Below are 20418 nucleotides of genomic sequence, written 5' to 3'. Positions count from 1 at the left end.
GGACATCATCATGTTGGGGGTTAAAAGTTGGTGGTTAAGGGTTGTCACAACCCGAGGACATCATCATGTTGGGATTAAGTTAATTCGGGTACAGGTGCACATAAATACAGTTACACAAATTATCATACAAAGCAGCATGTGTGTAGATTACCTAGGATATCCCAAAAAATTCAGCCAAAGTGACTTATTTCCATTGTGAGTTGGTGGTTAAGGGTTTGGGTTAAGGGTTGTCAGAACTCGAGGACCATATTGTGATGAATTTTATAATGGTATAATACAGACAAGTAAGACACATGTACAACATTTAGCAAATAAGTTTATTTAGGTACATGTACACATAAGTACAATTATCACACATAGTAACTTATATGTAAATTACTTAGGATAACTCAAAAAAAAAGTCAGACAGTCACTTATTTCCATTCGAGTCCTTGATATTTCCATTGGGATAATTGGGAACTACTTCAATTCGCCGAAGAAAGTTACAGTGTAGACGAAACTTTTCGGAATAAAGATACTTATATGTTGCACAAGTATCTTCTTTGTCATATTATGAGGTTTATAGAGCTACTGACAGTTTGTGGCTCTGCTTCCCGATGTGAGGGAAGCAACCTCGCCCAAATCCACACACACACATTACCATGTGTAAACTTCATAAACTGTATCATGCTACGAAAAACACCATTTTTCACTACCCTGGCAAATAACAGCTTTTGATATTACCATACCTGGAGAGAGTTCCGGGGGTCAACGCCCCCGCGGCCCGGTCTGAGACCAGGCCTCCTGGTGGATCAGAGCCTGATCAACCAGGCTGTTGCTGCTGGCTGCACGCAAACCAACATACGAGCCACAGCCCGGCTGATCCGGAACTGACTTTAGGTGCTTGTCCAGTGCCAGCTTGAAGACTGCCAGGGGTCTGTTGGTAATCCCCCTTATGTGTGCTGGGAGGCAGTTGAACAGTCTCGGGCCCCTGACACTTATTGTATGGTCTCTTAACGTGCTAGTGACACCCCTGCTTTTCATTGGGGGGATGGTGCATCGTCTGCCAAGTCTTTTGCTTTCGTAGTGGGTGATTTTCGTGTGCAAGTTCGGTACTAGTCCCTCTAGGATTTTCCAGGTGTATATAATCATGTATCTCTCCCTCCTGCGTTCCAGGGAATACAGGTTTAGGAACCTCAAGCGCTCCCAATAATTGAGGTGTTTTATCTCCGTTATGCGCGCCGTGAAAGTTCTCTGTACATTTTCTAGGTCGGCAATTTCACCTGCCTTGAAAGGTGCTGTTAGTGTGCAGCAATATTCCAGCCTAGATAGAACAAGTGACCTGAAGAGTGTCATCATGGGCTTGGCCTCCCTAGTTTTGAAGGTTCTCATTATCCATCCTGTCATTTTTCTAGCAGATGCGATTGATACAATGTTATGGTCCTTGAAGGTGAGATCCTCCGACATGATCACTCCCAGGTCTTTGACGTTGGTGTTTCGCTCTATTTTGTGGCCAGAATTTGTTTTGTACTCTGATGAAGATTTAATTTCCTCATGTTTACCATATCTGAGTAATTGAAATTTCTCATCGTTGAACTTCATATTGTTTTCTGCAGCCCACTGAAAGATTTGGTTGATGTCTGCCTGGAGCTTTGCAGTGTCTGCAATGGAAGACACTGTCATGCAGATTCGGGTGTCATCTGCAAAGGAAGACACGGTGCTGTGGCTGACATCCTTGTCTATGTCGGATATAAGGATGAGGAACAAGATGGGAGCGAGTACTGTGCCTTGTGGAACAGAGCTTTTCACCGTAGCTGCCTCGGACTTTACTCTGTTGACGACTACTCTCTGTGTTCTGTTAGTGAGGAAATTATAGATCCATCGACCGACTTTTCCTGTTATTCCTTTAGCACGCATTTTGTGCGCTATTACGCCATGGTCACACTTGTCGAAGGCTTTTGCAAAGTCTGTATATATTACATCTGCATTCTTTTTGTCTTCTAGTGCATTTAGGACCTTGTCGTAGTGGTCCAATAGTTGAGACAGACAGGAGCGACCTGTTCTAAACCCATGTTGCCCTGGGTTGTGTAACTGATGGGTTTCTAGATGCGTGGTGATCTTGCTTCTTAGGACCCTTTCAAAGATTTTTATGATATGGGATGTTAGTGCTATTGGTCTGTAGTTCTTTGCTGTTGCTTTACTGCCCCCTTTGTGGAGTGGGGCTATGTCTGTTGTTTTTAGTAACTGTGGGACGACCCCCGTGTCCATGCTCCCTCTCCATAGGATGGAAAAGGCTCGTGATAGGGGCTTCTTGCAGTTCTTGATGAACACAGAGTTCCATGAGTCTGGCCCTGGGGCAGAGTGCATGGGCATGTCATTTATCGCCTGTTCGCTTTATTATCCTCCCCAAAATAATCATACACAATCCTAATCTTCGACTACTTTCTAAGCTCAGTAATCTGGAACAAGACGCGACCTGCAGACAAAAATTAATGTCACACACACTATCTACGCTGTCTGGTGCTGTAATTCAGAGAAAGACCTCGGGGTGAGCATAGTTCCAACCATATTGCTTGAACGACACATCAGATTTAAGGATAGCCTTCAGGAACCTCAAAAAGTTATTTATGACACCATATACAACATTTGTCAGCCCATCTTAGAGTAAGTAGCACCAATATGGAACCCACATCCGATAAAATATACCAAGAAGCTGAAAAAATAGTGTAGTTGCTTGCAATGAGTCTAGTCCCAGTGCTAAGACGTGTGAGCTATAAACGGAAGTTGAAGAGCTAAACCTGATGATATTAGAGAAAAGAACAATGAGTGATTGACTGAGTGGACGAGGCAAGTATGTTCTAGAGATAAAGTTAGAAACACCTGAATCAGGGGATATTAGGAAATACTTCTTTAAACTTAGAGCTGTCAGGAAGTGGAACAAACTGTTGTAGGTAAAAGACATATATGTACTGATCAAGACGTTTATTAACAAGTGTTTTACCACGAGTGGCTTTTTCAGACTGATAAAGCCATCCCTGGTACTTTCAGGAGCATGATAAATTTGATGAATTATGTAAATTACCATTAAGTAAAAGTGTCGAATATAATTTTAGGTTCTCCAATAGAAATTTAAAAAAATATTGTCAAAAAAGAACTAGCAAAAGAGTTTGAAAACAGTAAATAGTACAGCTAGGAACTAGTAGATCACTTGTCACTCATAAAAAAATGTGTTAGGTCAAACATATTTATGGAGAAAGTAACAAGGTCAGTAGATAAGATGTTGTCACTGCTAGACTAAGGCTGGGCTACAAGTATCTCTGACAGTACAGTTTGTGCAGGTATCCAAGTGACATAAAATGTAGTGAATGGACAAAGACAGGGCCATGCCAGGAGCTATGAATCGACACCTGCAACTACAATTCGGTGAGTACACTGGTGGAACACTATATCTTAGTGTCCAAAAATCCAACCTTTCAGAGACAAATTGTGGAAATTTGTCTGGACTGCCTCCTTGTGGCAAATACTGGTGACACAGACACCCTGAGATTAGTCATCCCGGGCTCACAAGTGGCTTTTATGACACATTTCCATATGCAACTGCTCTTGCAAGAAATTCCTACCTACATGTACGAATGAAGGACTAACTTACTTGGTGGTGTGTAGTCCTCTGGTCCCTCACCCTCCGGACACCACGTACGGTGACGGACTTATTTGGTCTTAGGGTGTCTGTCTGCTCAAGACCTCACAGATCGACTAAAACTCACGTTTTCCCAGAATATCATTGGCCAACTAATGTTGAGAGAAATGAAAGGTCTTGTCTTACTGCGAGTGGGCCTGGAAGAGACAAATATCCCCGGTACTTCGGGAAGACTCTATGATTCCGTGGTCTCCAGGCCAAGCACTCACCTAATTGTAGTTGCAGGGGTCGAGACTCAGCTCCTGGCCCCGCCTCTTCACTGAACGCCACTAGGTCCTCTCTCTCCCTGCTCCTTAAGCTTTATCATACCTCGTCTTAAAGCTATGTATGGTTCCTGCCTCCACTACATCACTCGCCAGACTGTTCCACTTCCTGACCACTCTATGACTGAAAAAAAAATGCTTCCTAACATCCCTGTGACTCATCTGAGTTTTCAACTTCCAAGGGTGACCCCTCGTATCTGTGTCCCCTCTCTGGAACATCTTGTCTCTGTCCACCTTGTCTATTCCACGCAGTATTTTGTATGTCGTTATCATGTCTCTCCTAACCTTCCTGTCCTCCAGTGTCATCAGGCTGATTTCCCTAAACCTTTCTTCGTAGGACATTCTCCTTAGCTCTGGAGCTAACCTTGTCGCAAACCTTTCGCACTTTCTCTAATTTCTTAACGTGCTTGACCCGGTGCGGGTTCAAAACTAGTGCTGCATACTCCAGCATGGGCCTGACGTACCCGTTGTACAGTGTCTTGAAAGATTCCTTACTTAGGAATCGGAACGCTAATCTTAGGTTTGCCAGGCGCCCATATGCTGCAGCAGTTATCTCGTTGATGTGTGCTTCCAGAGACGTGCTCGGTGTTGTACTCACCCCAAGATCTTTCTCCTTGAGTGAGGTTTGTAGTCTTTGGCCACCCAGCTTATACTCTGTCTGCGGTCTTCTTTGCCCTTCTCCGATCTTCATGACTTTGCATTTGGCAGGGTTGAATTCGAGAAGCCAGTTGCTGGACCACGTATCCAGCCTGTCCAGGTCTCTTTGAAGTCCTGCCTGATCCTCATCTGATTTAATTCCCTTCATTAACTTCACATCATCTGCGAACAGGGACACCTCTGAGTCTATCCCTTCCATCATGTCATTCACATATACCAAAAACAGCACTGGTCCTAGGACTGACCCCTGTGGGACCCTGCTCGTCACAGGTGCCCAGTGTGATACCTCATCACGTACCATGACTCGTTGTTGCCTCTCTGTCAGGATATGACAAAACACTTCATTGTTAATTATAAGATATCTGAAATTCTATGACTGTATCCACAATTTGCGTTAGTACATAATATCTGATATATTTACCCTTCTAGGAAGGTTTAGGTAGGTATATACAGTAGTAACTAACCGTATATATTATTAATGTAGTCCTAGGAACTTAACAAAGGTAGGATTAGACCTTTAATATAGGCATATCTTAGCTAGGAAGAACTGGCAACCCAAAATTCAAAAGAAGAGGAATGTGGAAATTTATTTGGTCCCTAAAGTTCCACAGGACAGATCCGGCATGGCCGTAGTGGAACGGCTGAGCTGGGTGGCCCTTAAACCCACCCAAACAAAACAAAAAGCGTTCTCCCCAAACATAAACACATTTCTCTCCCCGGGTTGGCGTGGTTGGTAAGCTTATTTAATTTATAGATTTACCCTTCAGGGAAGGAGTAGGTAGTTTTACTGGTAGTACACTAATATTAGGTTTACTAAGGCAACTGTAGATAATAATAATGTAGACCTAAGATCTTAACACAGGTAGTAATAGGCCAATAATGTAGGCAAACACTAGGGTAAGTTAGCTAGGGAGAACTGGCAGCCCTAGTTTGAACGAAGAGACGAGGGTCTGGAAGAGAGACCAGCTCGTTCTTCTTAAGACAGACACCAACTGGACAAGATGTGCCATGATCAGCAGACGGCGCCCCCCCCCCCCCCACGTGTCTTCACATTCGAGACCTAGGGAAATCTGGTAGAGGCACCTCGATGTACCGTAGATGACCTCCGTCAGGCCCATACAGTAAGAGAAGACCTCCACTTTATCTCGTAGATTTCTGGCCAGTGTCTGGGGAGAATTGTGAGTGAGTTTGATCTGTGGGTCCGGTGTGCAGCAGGCAGTTTACCTGGAGTTTACCTGGAGCAGTGCATGCCCAGTAAGTACCATTGTCTCTTGGCAGTCTAGAAGCTAGTGTCCGTGTCTGCATAGTTATACTAGGGGATACATACCCTCTTGGATATAGGAATTTCTGAGGTGCAGGCAGGTCACTAATAACGATTGAATATTGCAGGAATTAAGGCTCCCGGTTGCATGTGGTTTCTGAGGGGAAGTCCAAAGGGGGCTAAGGCTAAGCTTAGGGAAGTTGAAGATCAGGATATATGCTGCAACACCAAGTAAGTTAGTCCTTTACACGTGCGTGCAGGCGAGTTTCTTGCAACATCAATCATTTGTGAAAATCTGTCCTATAAGCCACTTGTGAGGCTGAGGTACCCACCTCAGAACTCGGTGTCAACAGAGTTTGCCAGGGTAGGCGACTCACTTGGAGGCAGTCCACACAAATTTTCACAAGGAAGACGCCAACTCTCAGATGAAATTCAAACTCCAAGACAGCAAGACATGCTGTGTCAAACTGCTCAGATTCCTACCAATACACTTGGCCTGGAGACAACAACATCTTAAGAGGATTCCAAAAGTATCGTGGATTCGCCTCTAACCAGGCAAACCCAGTAAGACCAGACCTCCATTTCCTACCAGCATAGTTGGCCAACATTTCTGTGGAAATGAAGGTTGAGAACGTCTGTAGAGTAAGTAAACGGACAAGCAAATACCGAATAAGACCATTATTGCAAGAGGTATTGAGGGTGAGGGAACAGAGAACTGTACACCAAGTGAGTACATCCTTTACTCATGTATAGCTAGGAATTTCTCACAAGAGCAGTAGAAACTGGAAATATGTTTTAGGCGCCACTTGTGAGGCTGGGTACTATCTCAGGGTGTCTGTGTCAATAGTATTTGCCAGGGGGGAGCAGCTCACAAGGCGGCAGTTCGCACAGAAATTTCCGGAACACATGTACGACATGTAGGCTGGGTCAGTGGAGTGGCTTATTAAGCCAGTGGGAGACTTGCACCTGCGTTACATGGGCCAGTAGGCCTGTTGCAGTGTTCCTTTTTCATGTTCTTATATATACCAAGGTTGTTTGGTCAGCTTATAAATGTGTAGAGAGAGAGTATTATAATCACCTATACAGCATACTAATGTATATGTAATGGAAGAAATCACAATAAAACGCGTGACTGCAAATATGAAAAAAAAACAGTAAAAAGAGGAAATAAAACCTGAGGGCTTTCGTGTGCTTACACACATCTTCAGAGGGGTGTCACTAGCACGTTAAGAGACCATACAATAAGTGTCAGGGGCCCGAGACTGTTCAACTGCCTCCCAGCATACATAAGGGGGATTACCAACAGACCCCTGGCAGTCTTCAAGCTGGCACTGGACAAGCACCTAAAGTCGGTTCCTGACCAGCCGGGCTGTGGCTCGTACGTTGGTTTGCGTGCAGCCAGCAGCAACAGCCTGGTTGATCAGGCTCTGATCCACCTGGATGCCTGGTCACAGACCGGGCCGCGGGGGCGTTGACCCCCGGAACTCTCTCCAGGTAAACTCCAGGAATTAAGTTTTGTGCCAACACATGAAAGTGTTCAGATTTTAATTCCCATTTTCACTAATAGTTTTTCATGCATATGTATTATTAATGTTTGTTAGTTTTCCTTGTCCTTTCAATCTGGTGCGTTACAGTGTTTTGACTACTCGTAAGGATATAGCAAAACGCTACTCAAGAAACATTGTTTAATTACAAAAAATGCATTTTTTATTGACTCCAGTGCCGAAGCTTCTTACACTACTGGTCTCACTCATACGGCTCATAATTGTTAAATATAAACGTAATATATTATTTCTTCCCATTGTTATATATAATAATATGTTGCGATGTGTTCCGTGTTTGCTGAGATCTTATTGTGAAGGTGTGTATTGTGTCGTCGTTAAATTGGTTGTGCTGACATCTTGATGGTACTCTGTCGTTTCTGTCATCTTGATGTCACTGTGTCGTTTCTGTCATCTTGATGACACTGTCTGTCGTTTCTAGCATCTTGACGGTACCATCAGACGTTCTCTTCTTTATGGAACCATTAGTCGTCCTTATCTTGATGGTGTTGTCTGTCCTCCTCATCTAGTGAGTAGGGTCTGTCGTCGTTTAGAAACGAGGTGACATCACAGATCCAGTCGACCACAGAGTCGACGTTGGTGTAGACGCCAGGGTAGCCTGGGCGCCCGCACCCCACACTCCATGACGCCAAGCCTGTCACAAACCCATCCTTGCTTACCAGTGCACCGCCCCAGTCACCCTGTAAGCAAGAAAATGTATTAATTTGCCGCTACTGAGAAATGGTAATGTGAAACCTTTCCTTTAATAAATGTCCTGAACTGCACATAAGTGTCTTTTATCAACAGTTTTGAAGCTACATTAAATAAAGATGGAGAATGTAACAAGACGAAAGTAGTAATAATGGTAGAATTTAGTTTAATATGCTATTATGCACCCCATATCCATCCTGTGGGCGGTAGTCAAAAGATTACAGAGGTACATAATGGGTCCAGGGACTGGGTCCCAAAATTTTGATAGCAGAGCTAGTTACAAAGGTAATGAACTCCAGGTAAATCTGGTCACAATCATGACAAGTTACAAGATAAGATAAGATAAGATAAGATTTCGTTCGGATTTTTAACCCCGGAGGGTTAGCCACCCAGGATAACCCAAGAAAGTCAGTGCGTCATCGAGGACTGTCTAACTTATTTCCATTGGGGTCCTTAATCTTGTCCCCCAGGATGCGACCCACACCAGTCGACTAACACCCAGGTACCTATTTGCTGCTAGGTGAACAGGACAACAGGTGTAAGGAAACGTGTCGAATGTTTCCACCCGCCGGGAATCGAACCCGGGCCTTCGTGTGTGAAGCGAGAGCTTTAGCCACCAGGCCACCGGGCCATACAAAGGTATGTATAGATTACAGAGGTACATAATGGGTCCAGGGACTGAGCCCCAAAGTTTTGATAGCTGAACAAGGTACAAAGGTAATGAACTAACAAGTTACAAAGGTAATGAATCATGAAAATAAGTAAATGTACTTACGTTTATACATGGCTACAATCATGAACAAATTATAGAGTAATGAGCAATTCACACGTCCACACCCGGTCACAACTATAATGTTAGGAATGGACACGGATGCAACTAATGTGATTATAATGTGGCAACGTTTAGCTCTCCAGATGTGTCAAGCCATTACAAACTGAAGTAGAGAACATTAATAAATAAAGAGGATATATATAACGTGGTGAAAAGTAACTAACCAAGTTAGTACTCGCAACAGTGTATTCAAGTTGAACAAATTTTGATTTAGAAAGGATATAGAGAAGTACGAAGTACTGGTTTGGCATTATAGTTGTAGATGAGTAAAGCAAACTCCCAGGTACAACTTTGGGTAGCTTTGAATATATATATATATATATATATATATATATATATATATATATATATATATATATATATATATATATATATATATATATATATATATATATATATATAATATGGTAAAGAGAGATGCTGCCTTGCCAGCTGTTCGGGATCGCTTCCCCAGTCTTTTTCCCTTCATTTCAGCCGGCTACAGCAAACCCTCAATTCTTTTGTTTGGAGAACATGAAATTCTCTCATCAGAAGGTGTTCAGCAGGGTGACCCACTAGCTCCACTTCTCTTCTGCTTGGCAGTAAGAGAACTAACTTCCAGCCTACGCAGCGAGTTCAACATCTGGTACCTGGATGATGGCACTCTGGCAGGTACTGAAGAGTCCCTGGTAGGGGACCTACAACTGGTGAAAACACAGTGTGTGAAATCATCACAGCAAACCAGGAAATAATCAATGCTGTGCGAAGAATCCTCCCAGAAGTCTCTACTACCACTCTGTCCAACAGTACCCTTCTCAGTAGTAGTAACCAGTTACCAGTCTCAGTAGTAACCAGTTACCAGTAACCAGTGTCCGTGACTCAACGACCAACCGTCTCTGCCTGAGTCACGGTCTTTCATTGAAATGGTGTACAGCGGTGTGGAGCGTGGATTTACGTTTTTAAGGGTAATTCAAGGCGTTTGAAGACTGTTGTGAGTAGCCGGCAGGGTCAAAGGTGAATCTCCAGCCAGCCGCCCTCCCCTCACACCCTCCAGCCACCAGCTACTACCCTCACTCACTACCTACTGCCTGCAAGCCTGTTGCAGCCGTTTCAAGCTACCTGTGGTTGTTTGCACCCTTGTACCGGGTCCTAGTACTGTTTTGGCTCACATAATTGGTCAAGAGATTGTAGCTGGCGCCAACGACAACCCAATTATGTGAGTTCCCCGAGAACGCGCATTTCTTCCGACAACAGTGAATGTAGGAGGCGTCAGTATCACCGCGCGGGACACCCTACACCCGCCGCCATCACCAGTAATCGCCCGTCTACTACTCCAGACTCCAGTGATAATTTTCTTGAGACATTTTTCTTGCATTTAAAGACATTTGCGTGTGTGAGACATTTATAGTAAATTGCTTGTGTACTCTAAACCTTGTGTTTTCAGTGTAAACGCAGTATTCTTTGACTCATTATTTTTACAATATTTTTCAGTGTTTTCACTTATCTTATATTTTTATTCTGTGTTTTTTTCTTATGCTACTCGTCTGTAGTAAGTATTATTGTGTAGTGTACCAGTCAGTCACCCTGTGTGAAGTGATTCATTTTTTTTTATTGTATTCTTTCAGCATTGTATTCTCCATTGTCATTGTATTTCATGCAGTGATATTCACCCCAGTATACTAAATTATCCATTTATTGCTATGTGTGTCTTTTTTTTCGTATGCCAGCAGTGTCTCATTCCTCTAATTTTTTCGCAGACTGTGTACCATTATTTTTGCCAGCAAATTTTTGTTGTATCAGTCACAGCAGGAATTTGTTGTAAGAATAAACTAATACTGTTGTGTGCTCCGCCACTGTAAGTGTTATATTCCCTGTTTTGTTCCTGTGTTTTAATTTTTTATAATTCTTGAACAAATTCACTCTTGATGCAATTTCAATTACTTTTAACGTAAAGTGTTTTCCTTACTCTGAGTAAATTGTTTTGTCTAATTTACAATTAAGAGTTAAAGTGTTCAATCAGTTAATTTTTTTTTTTTGATCTTCATATTTTAATTTTATCATTTAACCTGAGTTTTCCCAGTGACACTTTATTACTGCAGTGATTATTTCTACACTTTATTTTGTTGCACTTGTTCAGCAGTGAATTATTTCCTTCTATTGATATTTTTATGAATTATATTTTAATTTTGTCTATGCATTCTTAGAAAATACTTAAATTTCCCAGTTAACAATTTAGTAATTTTATTTTACACTTTCACATTGATTTAAAAATTTAATTAATTAATTTTTTTATTAGCAAGAGTAAAGACAGACTACAATGAAAGACCGTGACTCAGGCAGAGACGGTTGGTCGTTGAGTCACGGACACTGGTTACTGGTAACTGGTTACTACTGAGACTGGTAACTGGTTACTACTACTGAGACCCTCTTGGGAGCACCGCTGGGTCACCAGGCCATCGACACAGTCCTCAAGGACAAATTGAATGACCTGATGAGAATGGAGGAGAGAATAAGCAATCTTGATGCCCATGATGCTCTGTATCTCCTCACAAGGTGCCTTACTATTCCAAGACTCACTTACTTCCTGAGGTGTGCACCCTCTTTTGACAACCCAACACTCGACGAATATGACGCACACCTAAGGTCAACCCTTAAGAAGGCACTGAACCTGTCACTAGAGGATCAGCAATGGGATCAGGCAACCCTCCCAGTACGACTGGGAGGTATAGGGGTGCGCAAAGCAATGCATGTTGTTTTACCTGCTTTTCTGTCTTCGTGTTTAGCTTCCAGTGCATTAGTCAAGAAGATTGTTCCCGAACGCTTGAGAGACGTGGTAGGAGCTCAAGACCCCAGGTTTACTGAAGCAGCGATTCGGTGGGACACTCTTACAGATTCCTCCAGTAGACCAGCTCCTCCCAAAGAACACAAACAGTCCCACTGGGACAAACCGATCATGGAAAAAATCGCCAACACAATGCTTTCCAACGCCTCAGGAAAGGACAAAGTTCGTCTCCTGGCAGTGAAGGCACCACACTCAGGAGATTTCCTGTTAGCTGTTCCCAATTCCTCCTTGGGCACTCGACTAGACCCACAGGCCATTCGGATTGGTGTTGCTCTTCGCCTAGCCGCCCCCATCCTCACCGAACATAGGTGTATTTGCGGCAGGGCGACAGCTGATCAATTCGGACTTCATGGTCTCGTGTGTCACACAGCAGAAGGGAAGTATGCCAGGCATGAGGAGGTCAATGACATCATAAAGAGAAGCCTCGCCACAGCCCGTTGACCAGCTCAACGGGAACCCCAAGTGCAGAGGTCTGACAGAAATCTAAAGCGTCCTGATGGAGCCACTATGCTACCTTGGAAGGATGGAAAGCAGATTGCCTGGGACTACACATGTGCCGCCACATTGGCAGACACCTACTTGCCATACTCCGTAGTGGAAGGGGGTGGAGCTGCCAGCCACAGGGAGACCCAGAAGATCCGCAAATATGAAGACCTTCCCCCTTGCTATAACTTCATCCCAATAGGGTCGGAGACCCTTGGAGCATGGGGCAAGTGTGCTCTAAAGTTCCTAATAGAGCTGGGTGAAAAGCTCATCATAGAAACCAAGGACCACAGGGCGACCAGCTTCCTCTTTCAGAGACTCAGTGTTGCAATCCAGAGAGGAAATGCCTGCAGTATTCTGGGCACGCGGCCCACCGCCGGGGAGCTGGACGAAGTATTCGAGATGTAGCTCTGAGTTACCTATGTTGTTTTACTTTTTATTGTATTTTTGTGAATGTTTTGTCAATGTATTTTGTCTTTAAATAAAATATATATATAAAATATAGGGGATGGTAGGAGAAAATTCTCAAACAGCTTCAGGGAGAATCTTGAGTTTTCCCTGAAGCAAGTTTATTCTTTTCTCTGAGGATGAGGGTCCCTATAACAGTTCTAGAGGTGGTACCTCCCTATATTATATATATATATATATATATATATATATATATATATATATATATATATATATATATATATATATATATATATATATATATATATATATATATATATATACATACATATACAACTCATAGCATTGGCCTATCGGCTTATTGCAATGTTCCTTCCTTCTTATGTTCTTATCAGTAGACTACAGAACATTGCTTAGCGTTGGCAGTACAGTTTGTATTAAGATGTCAATTACAGGAATAATTTGCACACCAGATGAGATGTGAATACATTTCTCAACCCACAAGTATGAAATGTTTTTGTAAGGAAAGTCTGGATTGGTGACCGCTCTACATACACATTTTTACCTACACACTGTCAAGGTGCCTACCAAACTCTGGAGTCTGGAGCACATAAGGTTTTGATCCTCACGAGTATTTTGGGACCACTCACACTTACAAGGCAACACTACACACTTGCTACACACTTGCAGATGACACCCGAATCTGCATGACAGTGTCTTCCATTGCAGACACTGCAAGGCTCCAGGCGGACATCAACCGAATCTTTCAGTGGGCTGCAGAAAACAATATGAAGTTCAACGATGAGAAATTTCAATTACTCAGATATGATAAACACGAGGAAATTAAATCTTCATCAGAGTACAAAACAAATTCTGGCCACAAAATAGAGCGAAACACCAACGTCAAAGACCTGGGAGTGATCATGTCGGAGGATCTCACCTTCAAGGACCATAACATTGTATCAATTGCATCTGCTAGAAAAATGACAGGATGGATAATGAGAACCTTCAAAACTAGGGAGGCCAAGCCCATGATGGCTTCCCTTTGCTAAAAAGAAACATACACACTTGCTAAAAGGAAACACACACACTTGCTCAGGCGGCACTCACATTACTCAAAAAAACCTGCCCTTGCTAAAAAGAAACACTACACATTTCACGGGGAAACACTCACACTTGCTCAAAGAAACACTCACATTCAACAATGACATTTGCCGGGTTTGCACACACCACTTCTAAAGAAACCCTCACCCTGAAAAGGAAACCCCACACTTGCTAAAAGACGGCACTACACACTTGCTAAAAACCCCAAACACACACACTTTAAACCACCACACTTGCTACAAGGCAACACTACACACTTGCTACAAGGCAACACTACACCCCAAAAAACAACCCCTACACACTTGCTCCGGAAAACCCTTTTAACATTTGCTCAAAAAAAACCCCCTACACACTTGCCAAAAAACCCTTTTCCTTGCTCGGCAACCCACACTTGCTAAAAGGCAACACTACACACTTTTTTTTTCTTGAAATGGGGAGACGTTACTTAAATTTCATATAACCTAAAATTTTGGGGAAAAATTAAAACAGAAGCAATTTTTTAAAAACCCCCCTTCCCTCAAAATTTCCAGTCAACTAAAAATGAAAAATTTTTAAGCATTTATTTGGTGGAGACGGAAAAAAAATGAAGCTAGATCAGCGATTGAAAAAAACAGGGTGGGGCTCGACCGTTCGTCATTGAAAAATTTTGGCCGACCCCGGCTCTTAAACCCGAAAGTTTTTTTTGTATCAATCAAATCCCCATATTACTCGGGTAGAAAATTTTAAGTAGATCCTTCAGGGGAAAAACCAAATCCCGCCCAAAGTAGGTTTAAATAAGTGACCCACTGATCAGTTTAGATAACGGGGCCCGCCCTTTCCAGCTGGTCGAACCCCGGCTGGTCAAAACCCTTGACTGGTGGGAACCCTTGACTGGTCGAACCTGGTTGGTTTAAAAACGGTTTTTTTGCACCCCCCTAGATTTTAAATAATATTCAAAAGGTTGCTAGTGGGTTCAAAATAAACCCATTCAAATCATTAGGGAAGCTGTGGGGTTATTGGGCCCAATTCAAACAAACGGGTTTTCCACATAAAAATTGTTTTCTGGGGAAATTGGTTTCCCCCCCTTGTGCAGATACCCGGGGCAGCTACAAAAAAGTTTTAAAAAACGGGAAGTTTTTGGGTATCCCCAAATGAATAAATCTGTGGACAAAAAATCAAAAAGGGTATTAAAGAGGTCAACATCAAAGCTGCTTTAAAAAAAAAAGGGGGCTTTCCAAAGATGGGAAAAAAAAAGTCCGGGCTGAATGATACTCCCCTTGATACGGGCCCATGTATCCCCAAACGAAAGGCTGGAGATGTTTCCTGGGGAAACCCCAAAAAAAGGGGGGGCTGATAGTGCTGTCCGGGGGGAAATTGGGAAGCGGGATCCCTTCCTGGGAAAAAATTGGTGAAGCTGGAGGTGCTGCCCGGGGGGGCCCAATGGGGGTGAAGCTGGAATGCCCGGGGAAAACCAAAAAGGGGAAAAACTAAAGGCCTGTCCCGGGGGACTAATGGGTGAAGCGGGGGTTTTTTGGCCAGGTAGTCAGGAATTATCCCGGGAAAGGGAATCCCATAAAAAAGGGCCCCAAAGGGGACAAAAACCAAAATGGGAAAGGGGGTGTAGCCCAAAAAGATAAAACCAATTTGCAAACTAGAAATAAAAGCAAAAAAAGAGGACCCCCGCAATAGGGGGGATAATTCAAAAAACAAAGGGTTGGGAGCTCCATTGTTGGTGCTGGGGGAGGAAAAGAAGTAAGACGGGAAACATTACCAACAGAATCCCGCCCACAAAAACCCCAAAAAAACAAAACCAAGCCTGTGAAACCTGATAGTTTTTTGGGGCATAAATCTGGAAAAACAGATGGGACTTCAACTATGACCCCCCTAGGAAATCCATGCCCATATGAAAAAGGAAAATGCAAACCCCCCTTCCTGAACCCTTTCCCCTAAAACTTTCCTTTAGTACAGGAAAGACTTGCTATAACTTAAATTGCCAGGCATCCCCTTTTAAAGGGGACAAAGATCCCAAACATCGGGAAATGGAAAACCTGGGTGCCAAAACCCCCCCGGGGAGGGGTTTTTTGGTGCCGGGAAAAAAACTGGCGAAATGGCGAAATCGTACACAAATCAGTCTTCCCAATTGGAACCACAGTCGTGGCCTCCACTCCAAACCAAAAAATTTCAAAATACTAATCCCGGGGAAAAAAACCCCCAGTACCAACAATACCACCAGTCCTTTAACATTCTTCTTTGCAAATAACGGGGTCTAAAAACAACAAACAACAAAATACCTTTCATCCGTGGACTGTTTTTGAAGAGGCAAAGAAAATGTTGGGGCCTTTCAAAACCCCCAAAGGATCACTTGGACAACGAAATAGGCCCCAATTTAAACCTAAAACAGATGTGACAGGTGAACAGGAAAAAGGGGTTGGCCGGGCCATTGCAAAATCCTTTTTTGCAAAACTGAAACCTCAAATGATGTAGTGGAAGTTTGAGCAGTGGGGTTCAAAACCAAAACCCAGTCATTGTGATAGTCAAAAAGCCCCCGGATGAAACACCCAAACAATTCCAGGAACGGCTTTAAAAATTGACCACTGTCGGGAAAAACCCTTTCCCAGCTCCTCCCCCAACATCTTGCCCCGGGGGATTTCAACTTAAGGCCCTAAAATGGGGGTTAAGCAAATAATATTGTTGCATTTAAAAACACCAGGGGGGCAGCTCTGATGAAAACTCACACTCACGCGGGGGCTTTAAAAACTGCCCCAAAATTTAATTTAAAACCCGCAAATAAAAACCTACTTTGGCTGGAGAATACACTAACCTCATCTTCCCCTAACAATGATGATCTGATAAAAAAAAATCCATATAAAACAATATTCAGATCACAACAAATTTTTAGTTCCCGTCATGTTTCATGGGGGCCCCGACCGACATAAAGAGATTAGTCAAATTCCAAATTTTTCCCCAAAAACAAAAACATAAGTGGGACCAAGCCGTCTAGCATTTTAAGCTGGGAAATACCCAAGCAACACAGACCCAACCTAGAACAAAATTTTAAATCGGGGGGCACTCGATGTATGCCAAAGGGTTATTCCTCAAAAAAAAGGAGGGGTAGGTAAAACGAAAAGACAGGCGCTTTCCCCCTTACGGCAGGAAAAAAATAACAAGGCCGGGTAAAAAAGGGTAATATATCTAAAATGCGTGGGGACACTGGTCAGAGAAATAAAGGGGATCAACAAACTAAAAGATTTTAAGGGGTCAGGAATCCGGGGGAAAAACTAAAAGCCATAAATGAAATCGAAAAACCCAAAAATATTTCTTCTCCTTCCAAATAAAAGAAAAAGGCGTCCAAATTGGGCCCCAACAAAAAGGGTGGGGGCCCACACAGAAGACAACAAGGGAAAAGGGGAGGGCTTAAATTAATATGACTCAGTTTTTTGCAAGCCCTAACCCGACTGAAATGAAGATCAAAATGAATTTTTATGAAAAGAGCCACAAAATTTTTTTCCCCAAGCCTATCCGATTTAAACCTGAACCCAAAAAGACCCAGACAGGCGATAAATGAAAATTTTTACCCTGCCCCGGGGCCCGACTCATTTGGGAAATCTGTGTTCATGGGAAATTAAGAAGCCCCATCACGAACTTTTACCATCCTATGGAGGGGGGCAGGGCACGGGGGGCGTCCCCATTACTAAAAAAAACAGGCATAGCCCCCTCCACAAAGGGGCGGGGAAAAACAACAGCAAAAAACTACAGACCAATAGCACTAACATCCCATATTAAAAACTTTGAAAAGGGGCCTGGAAAACAAGATCACCCGCACTAGAAACCCATCAGTTACACAACCCAGGGCAACATGGGGTTTTGAACGGTCGCTCCCGTCTGTCTCAACTATTGGACCACTACGACAAGGGTTTTAAAAGCACTAGAAGACAAAAAATGCAGATGTAATATATACAGACTTTTTCAAAAACCTTCGCGGTACCATGGCGTAATAGGGAAAAAATTTAAAGGAATAACAGGAAAGTCGGTCAATTTGGGTCTTTTTCCCCACTAACAGAAAACGAAAATATCGTCCCAACAAAAAGGGAAAAATCCGGGGCAGCTCGGGGGCCCCTGTTCCACAAGGCCAAAACTCGCTCCCATCTTGTTCCCCATCCTTATATCCGACATGGGGCAAAAGGGTGTCAGCCACAGCCCGTTCTTCCTTTGCAGATGACACCCCAATTCATGACAGTGTCTTCCCTTCAAACCAAAGCTCCAAGGGGAAAATCAGCCAAAAACTTTCAAAAGGGCTGCGAAAAAAATATGAAAGTTCAACGATGAAATTTAATTTCTCAGATATGGTAAACATGGGAAATTAAATCTTCATCAAATTCAAACAAATTCTAAAAATGAGCGAAACACCCAAAGTCAAAAGACCTGGGGTGATAAAATTTAGGTCCCCACCTTAAAGGGGCCATAACATTTTTACCAATCCCTCCTGAAAAATGACAGGATGGATAAGAGAACCTTCAAAACTAGGAGGAGCCCCGATGGCACTCTTCAGGTCCTTGTTCTATCTAGGCTGGAATATTGCTACCTTCAGCACCTTTCAAAGGGGAATTTAAATTGCCAAAACCCAGAAAAGTCGGGAACTTTCACGGCCCATAACGGGATAAAACACCTCAATTTTGGGGCCTTGGTTCCCCAAACCTGTTTTTTGGGCGCGGGGGAGAATCATGATTATTCACCTGGAAAATTGGGGACTAATTTCCGAACTTTTTTAAAATCCTCATTCGAAAACAAAAACTTGGCAGACGATCCCATCCCCCCAAAGAAAAACAGGGTTTCATTTTAAAGTTAAAGAGACCATAAATAAATTTCAGGGCCCCAAATTTTTTCGCTGCCTCCCCGCATACATAAGGGGGTTACCAACAAAACCCCCGGCAGGGCTTCGGGTGGCTTTTGGGCAAGCACCTAAAATGGTTCCCGACCAACCCGGGGTGTGGGGTCGTGTTGGTTTTTTGGCCAGCAGCAACAACCTGGTTGATCGAGCCCTGATCCCCCAGGAGGCCCGGTCACAGACCGGGCCGCGGGGCGTTGACCCCGGAAATCTCTCCCGGTAAAACCGGGGCCGGGTAAAAAAACCCCTACACACTTTTTAAAGGGGCCCCTCACACTTGCTCAAAGCAACCTTTTCACATTTTCCAAAGGGAACACACACTTGCTTTTAAAGCAACACTACACTTTACAAAGGGAACTTTCCCCGCTACAACAACACTAAAACTTGCTACAAAGGCAACACTCCCTTGCTCAAAAAACCACCGCTACAAGGCCCACACCCTTGCTACAAAACAACACTACACACTTTTCTACAAGGGGCCCCCACTTGCTACAAAGCAACACTACACACTTTCAAAACAAATACACACTTGCTCAAAGCAACACTACACCTTTCTCGGAACACTACACTTCTCCACATTACAAAGGCACATAATGGGTCCAGGGACTGTACCTCAACATTACAAAGGCACAATGGGTCCAGGGACTGTACCTCCACATTACAAAGGCACATAATGGGTCCAGGGACCGACCTCAACATTACAAAGGCACATAATGGGTCCAGGGACTGGGCCCCAAACTTTTGAAAGTTAGGTTAGTTCAAGTGACAATGAACTACTTACATATTTGTAGTTGGTTACAACTAAAACATTACAGTGGAGGTTATATGTGGTTTCGAATTATTCATATTACTTGATATTATAATAAAGTATGGTTGAATTTAATCAAGTTTAACGGTTATGAGATTTTTTTTTTTTCTTCGCCGGTATTCTCCCGGCCCGGGTCTTTTCCAAGTAGTGGTGACCCGGCCTTGGCTCCCTATCTGGGGAGTGTCTCGAGACTTAAGTCTCCCATGGGAGGAGGTACAAGTACCTCCTCATCTTTGGGACCAAGTGTCCCCAGGCCTAGCTACATTCCCCGCCTCGAAGGGGCTCGTGGGGATGGCAGTTTTATGAGCTGCAGATGGTAGCAAGGTTATGAGATATTTTCATTAGTTAGGTAAAGTCAGGGTATTTTTCCTGAATGGCTGGAAGTATTCATCTATAGAAAAATTTGATATTTCTTGAACATTTTTGAGTGATTTGTTTCTGAATTCATAAATTGTATCTTATTCGAGCTTATAATGACGCACTGTGTGACAATAGTCTATCTGGCAAAGTTTAGATTTAGTTATGTCCAGTTGAGCATTTCAGCTGGTGATATAACCTGCCAAAGACACCATGAAGTTTAACAATAAAACAGCTCATGTTGCTTCAGACAAGTACGTGTACCACGGCACCTGGAGCATCCTCAAATAATGACAACATATAACATCCCATATATTGTAGTGTTGACCGAAATATTAACTTAGCGGCTCGATTCAAATTTTTACAGAGACCCCATCTCACCCTCCAAACAGCGACACAGTCAGTGGCTATATCAGCGTTACAAGTCTATGGTAATGTAGCATGTTGGGTGCTGCTGTACATGGTGATCCTCAGTGTACTGTGGTATAGCTACTGGATAATGTTCTGACTTTCTGCGTTCTAGTCTCTCAGCAACTCCCGAAGATGTTATTAAAGATTCATACTTTTTCTTTAGGGAGGGGTTCCTCGTTGCTGGTGAATTTTAATAATTTAATCATTCATGTTAAGCGCTA

The 20418-nt window shown here is 43.1% G+C and overlaps 1 protein-coding gene across 1 annotated transcript in view; it reads right to left on the bottom strand.

Annotated features, from left to right (window-relative positions):
* Positions 1 to 7528: 7528 nt before the first annotated feature.
* Positions 7529 to 20418, bottom strand: part of LOC128702629 (trypsin-1) — a 32722-nt gene continuing 19832 nt past the window's right edge. Inside the window, exons 7-8 of the mRNA XM_070101812.1 lie at positions 20247 to 20377; positions 7529 to 8129 (exon numbers count right to left, since the gene is read on the bottom strand). Coding sequence (XP_069957913.1) covers positions 7884 to 8129; positions 20247 to 20377 — 377 coding nt within the window. The 3' untranslated portion in view covers positions 7529 to 7883. The remainder of the gene's footprint in view (positions 8130 to 20246; positions 20378 to 20418) is intronic.

Source organism: Cherax quadricarinatus, chromosome 79, assembly GCF_038502225.1.
Source record: "Cherax quadricarinatus isolate ZL_2023a chromosome 79, ASM3850222v1, whole genome shotgun sequence".
Classification (NCBI taxonomy): Eukaryota; Metazoa; Arthropoda; class Malacostraca; order Decapoda; family Parastacidae; genus Cherax; species Cherax quadricarinatus.
Note: the sequence above shows the minus strand (reverse complement) of the source record. Positions and strands in the feature narration are given on the sequence as shown.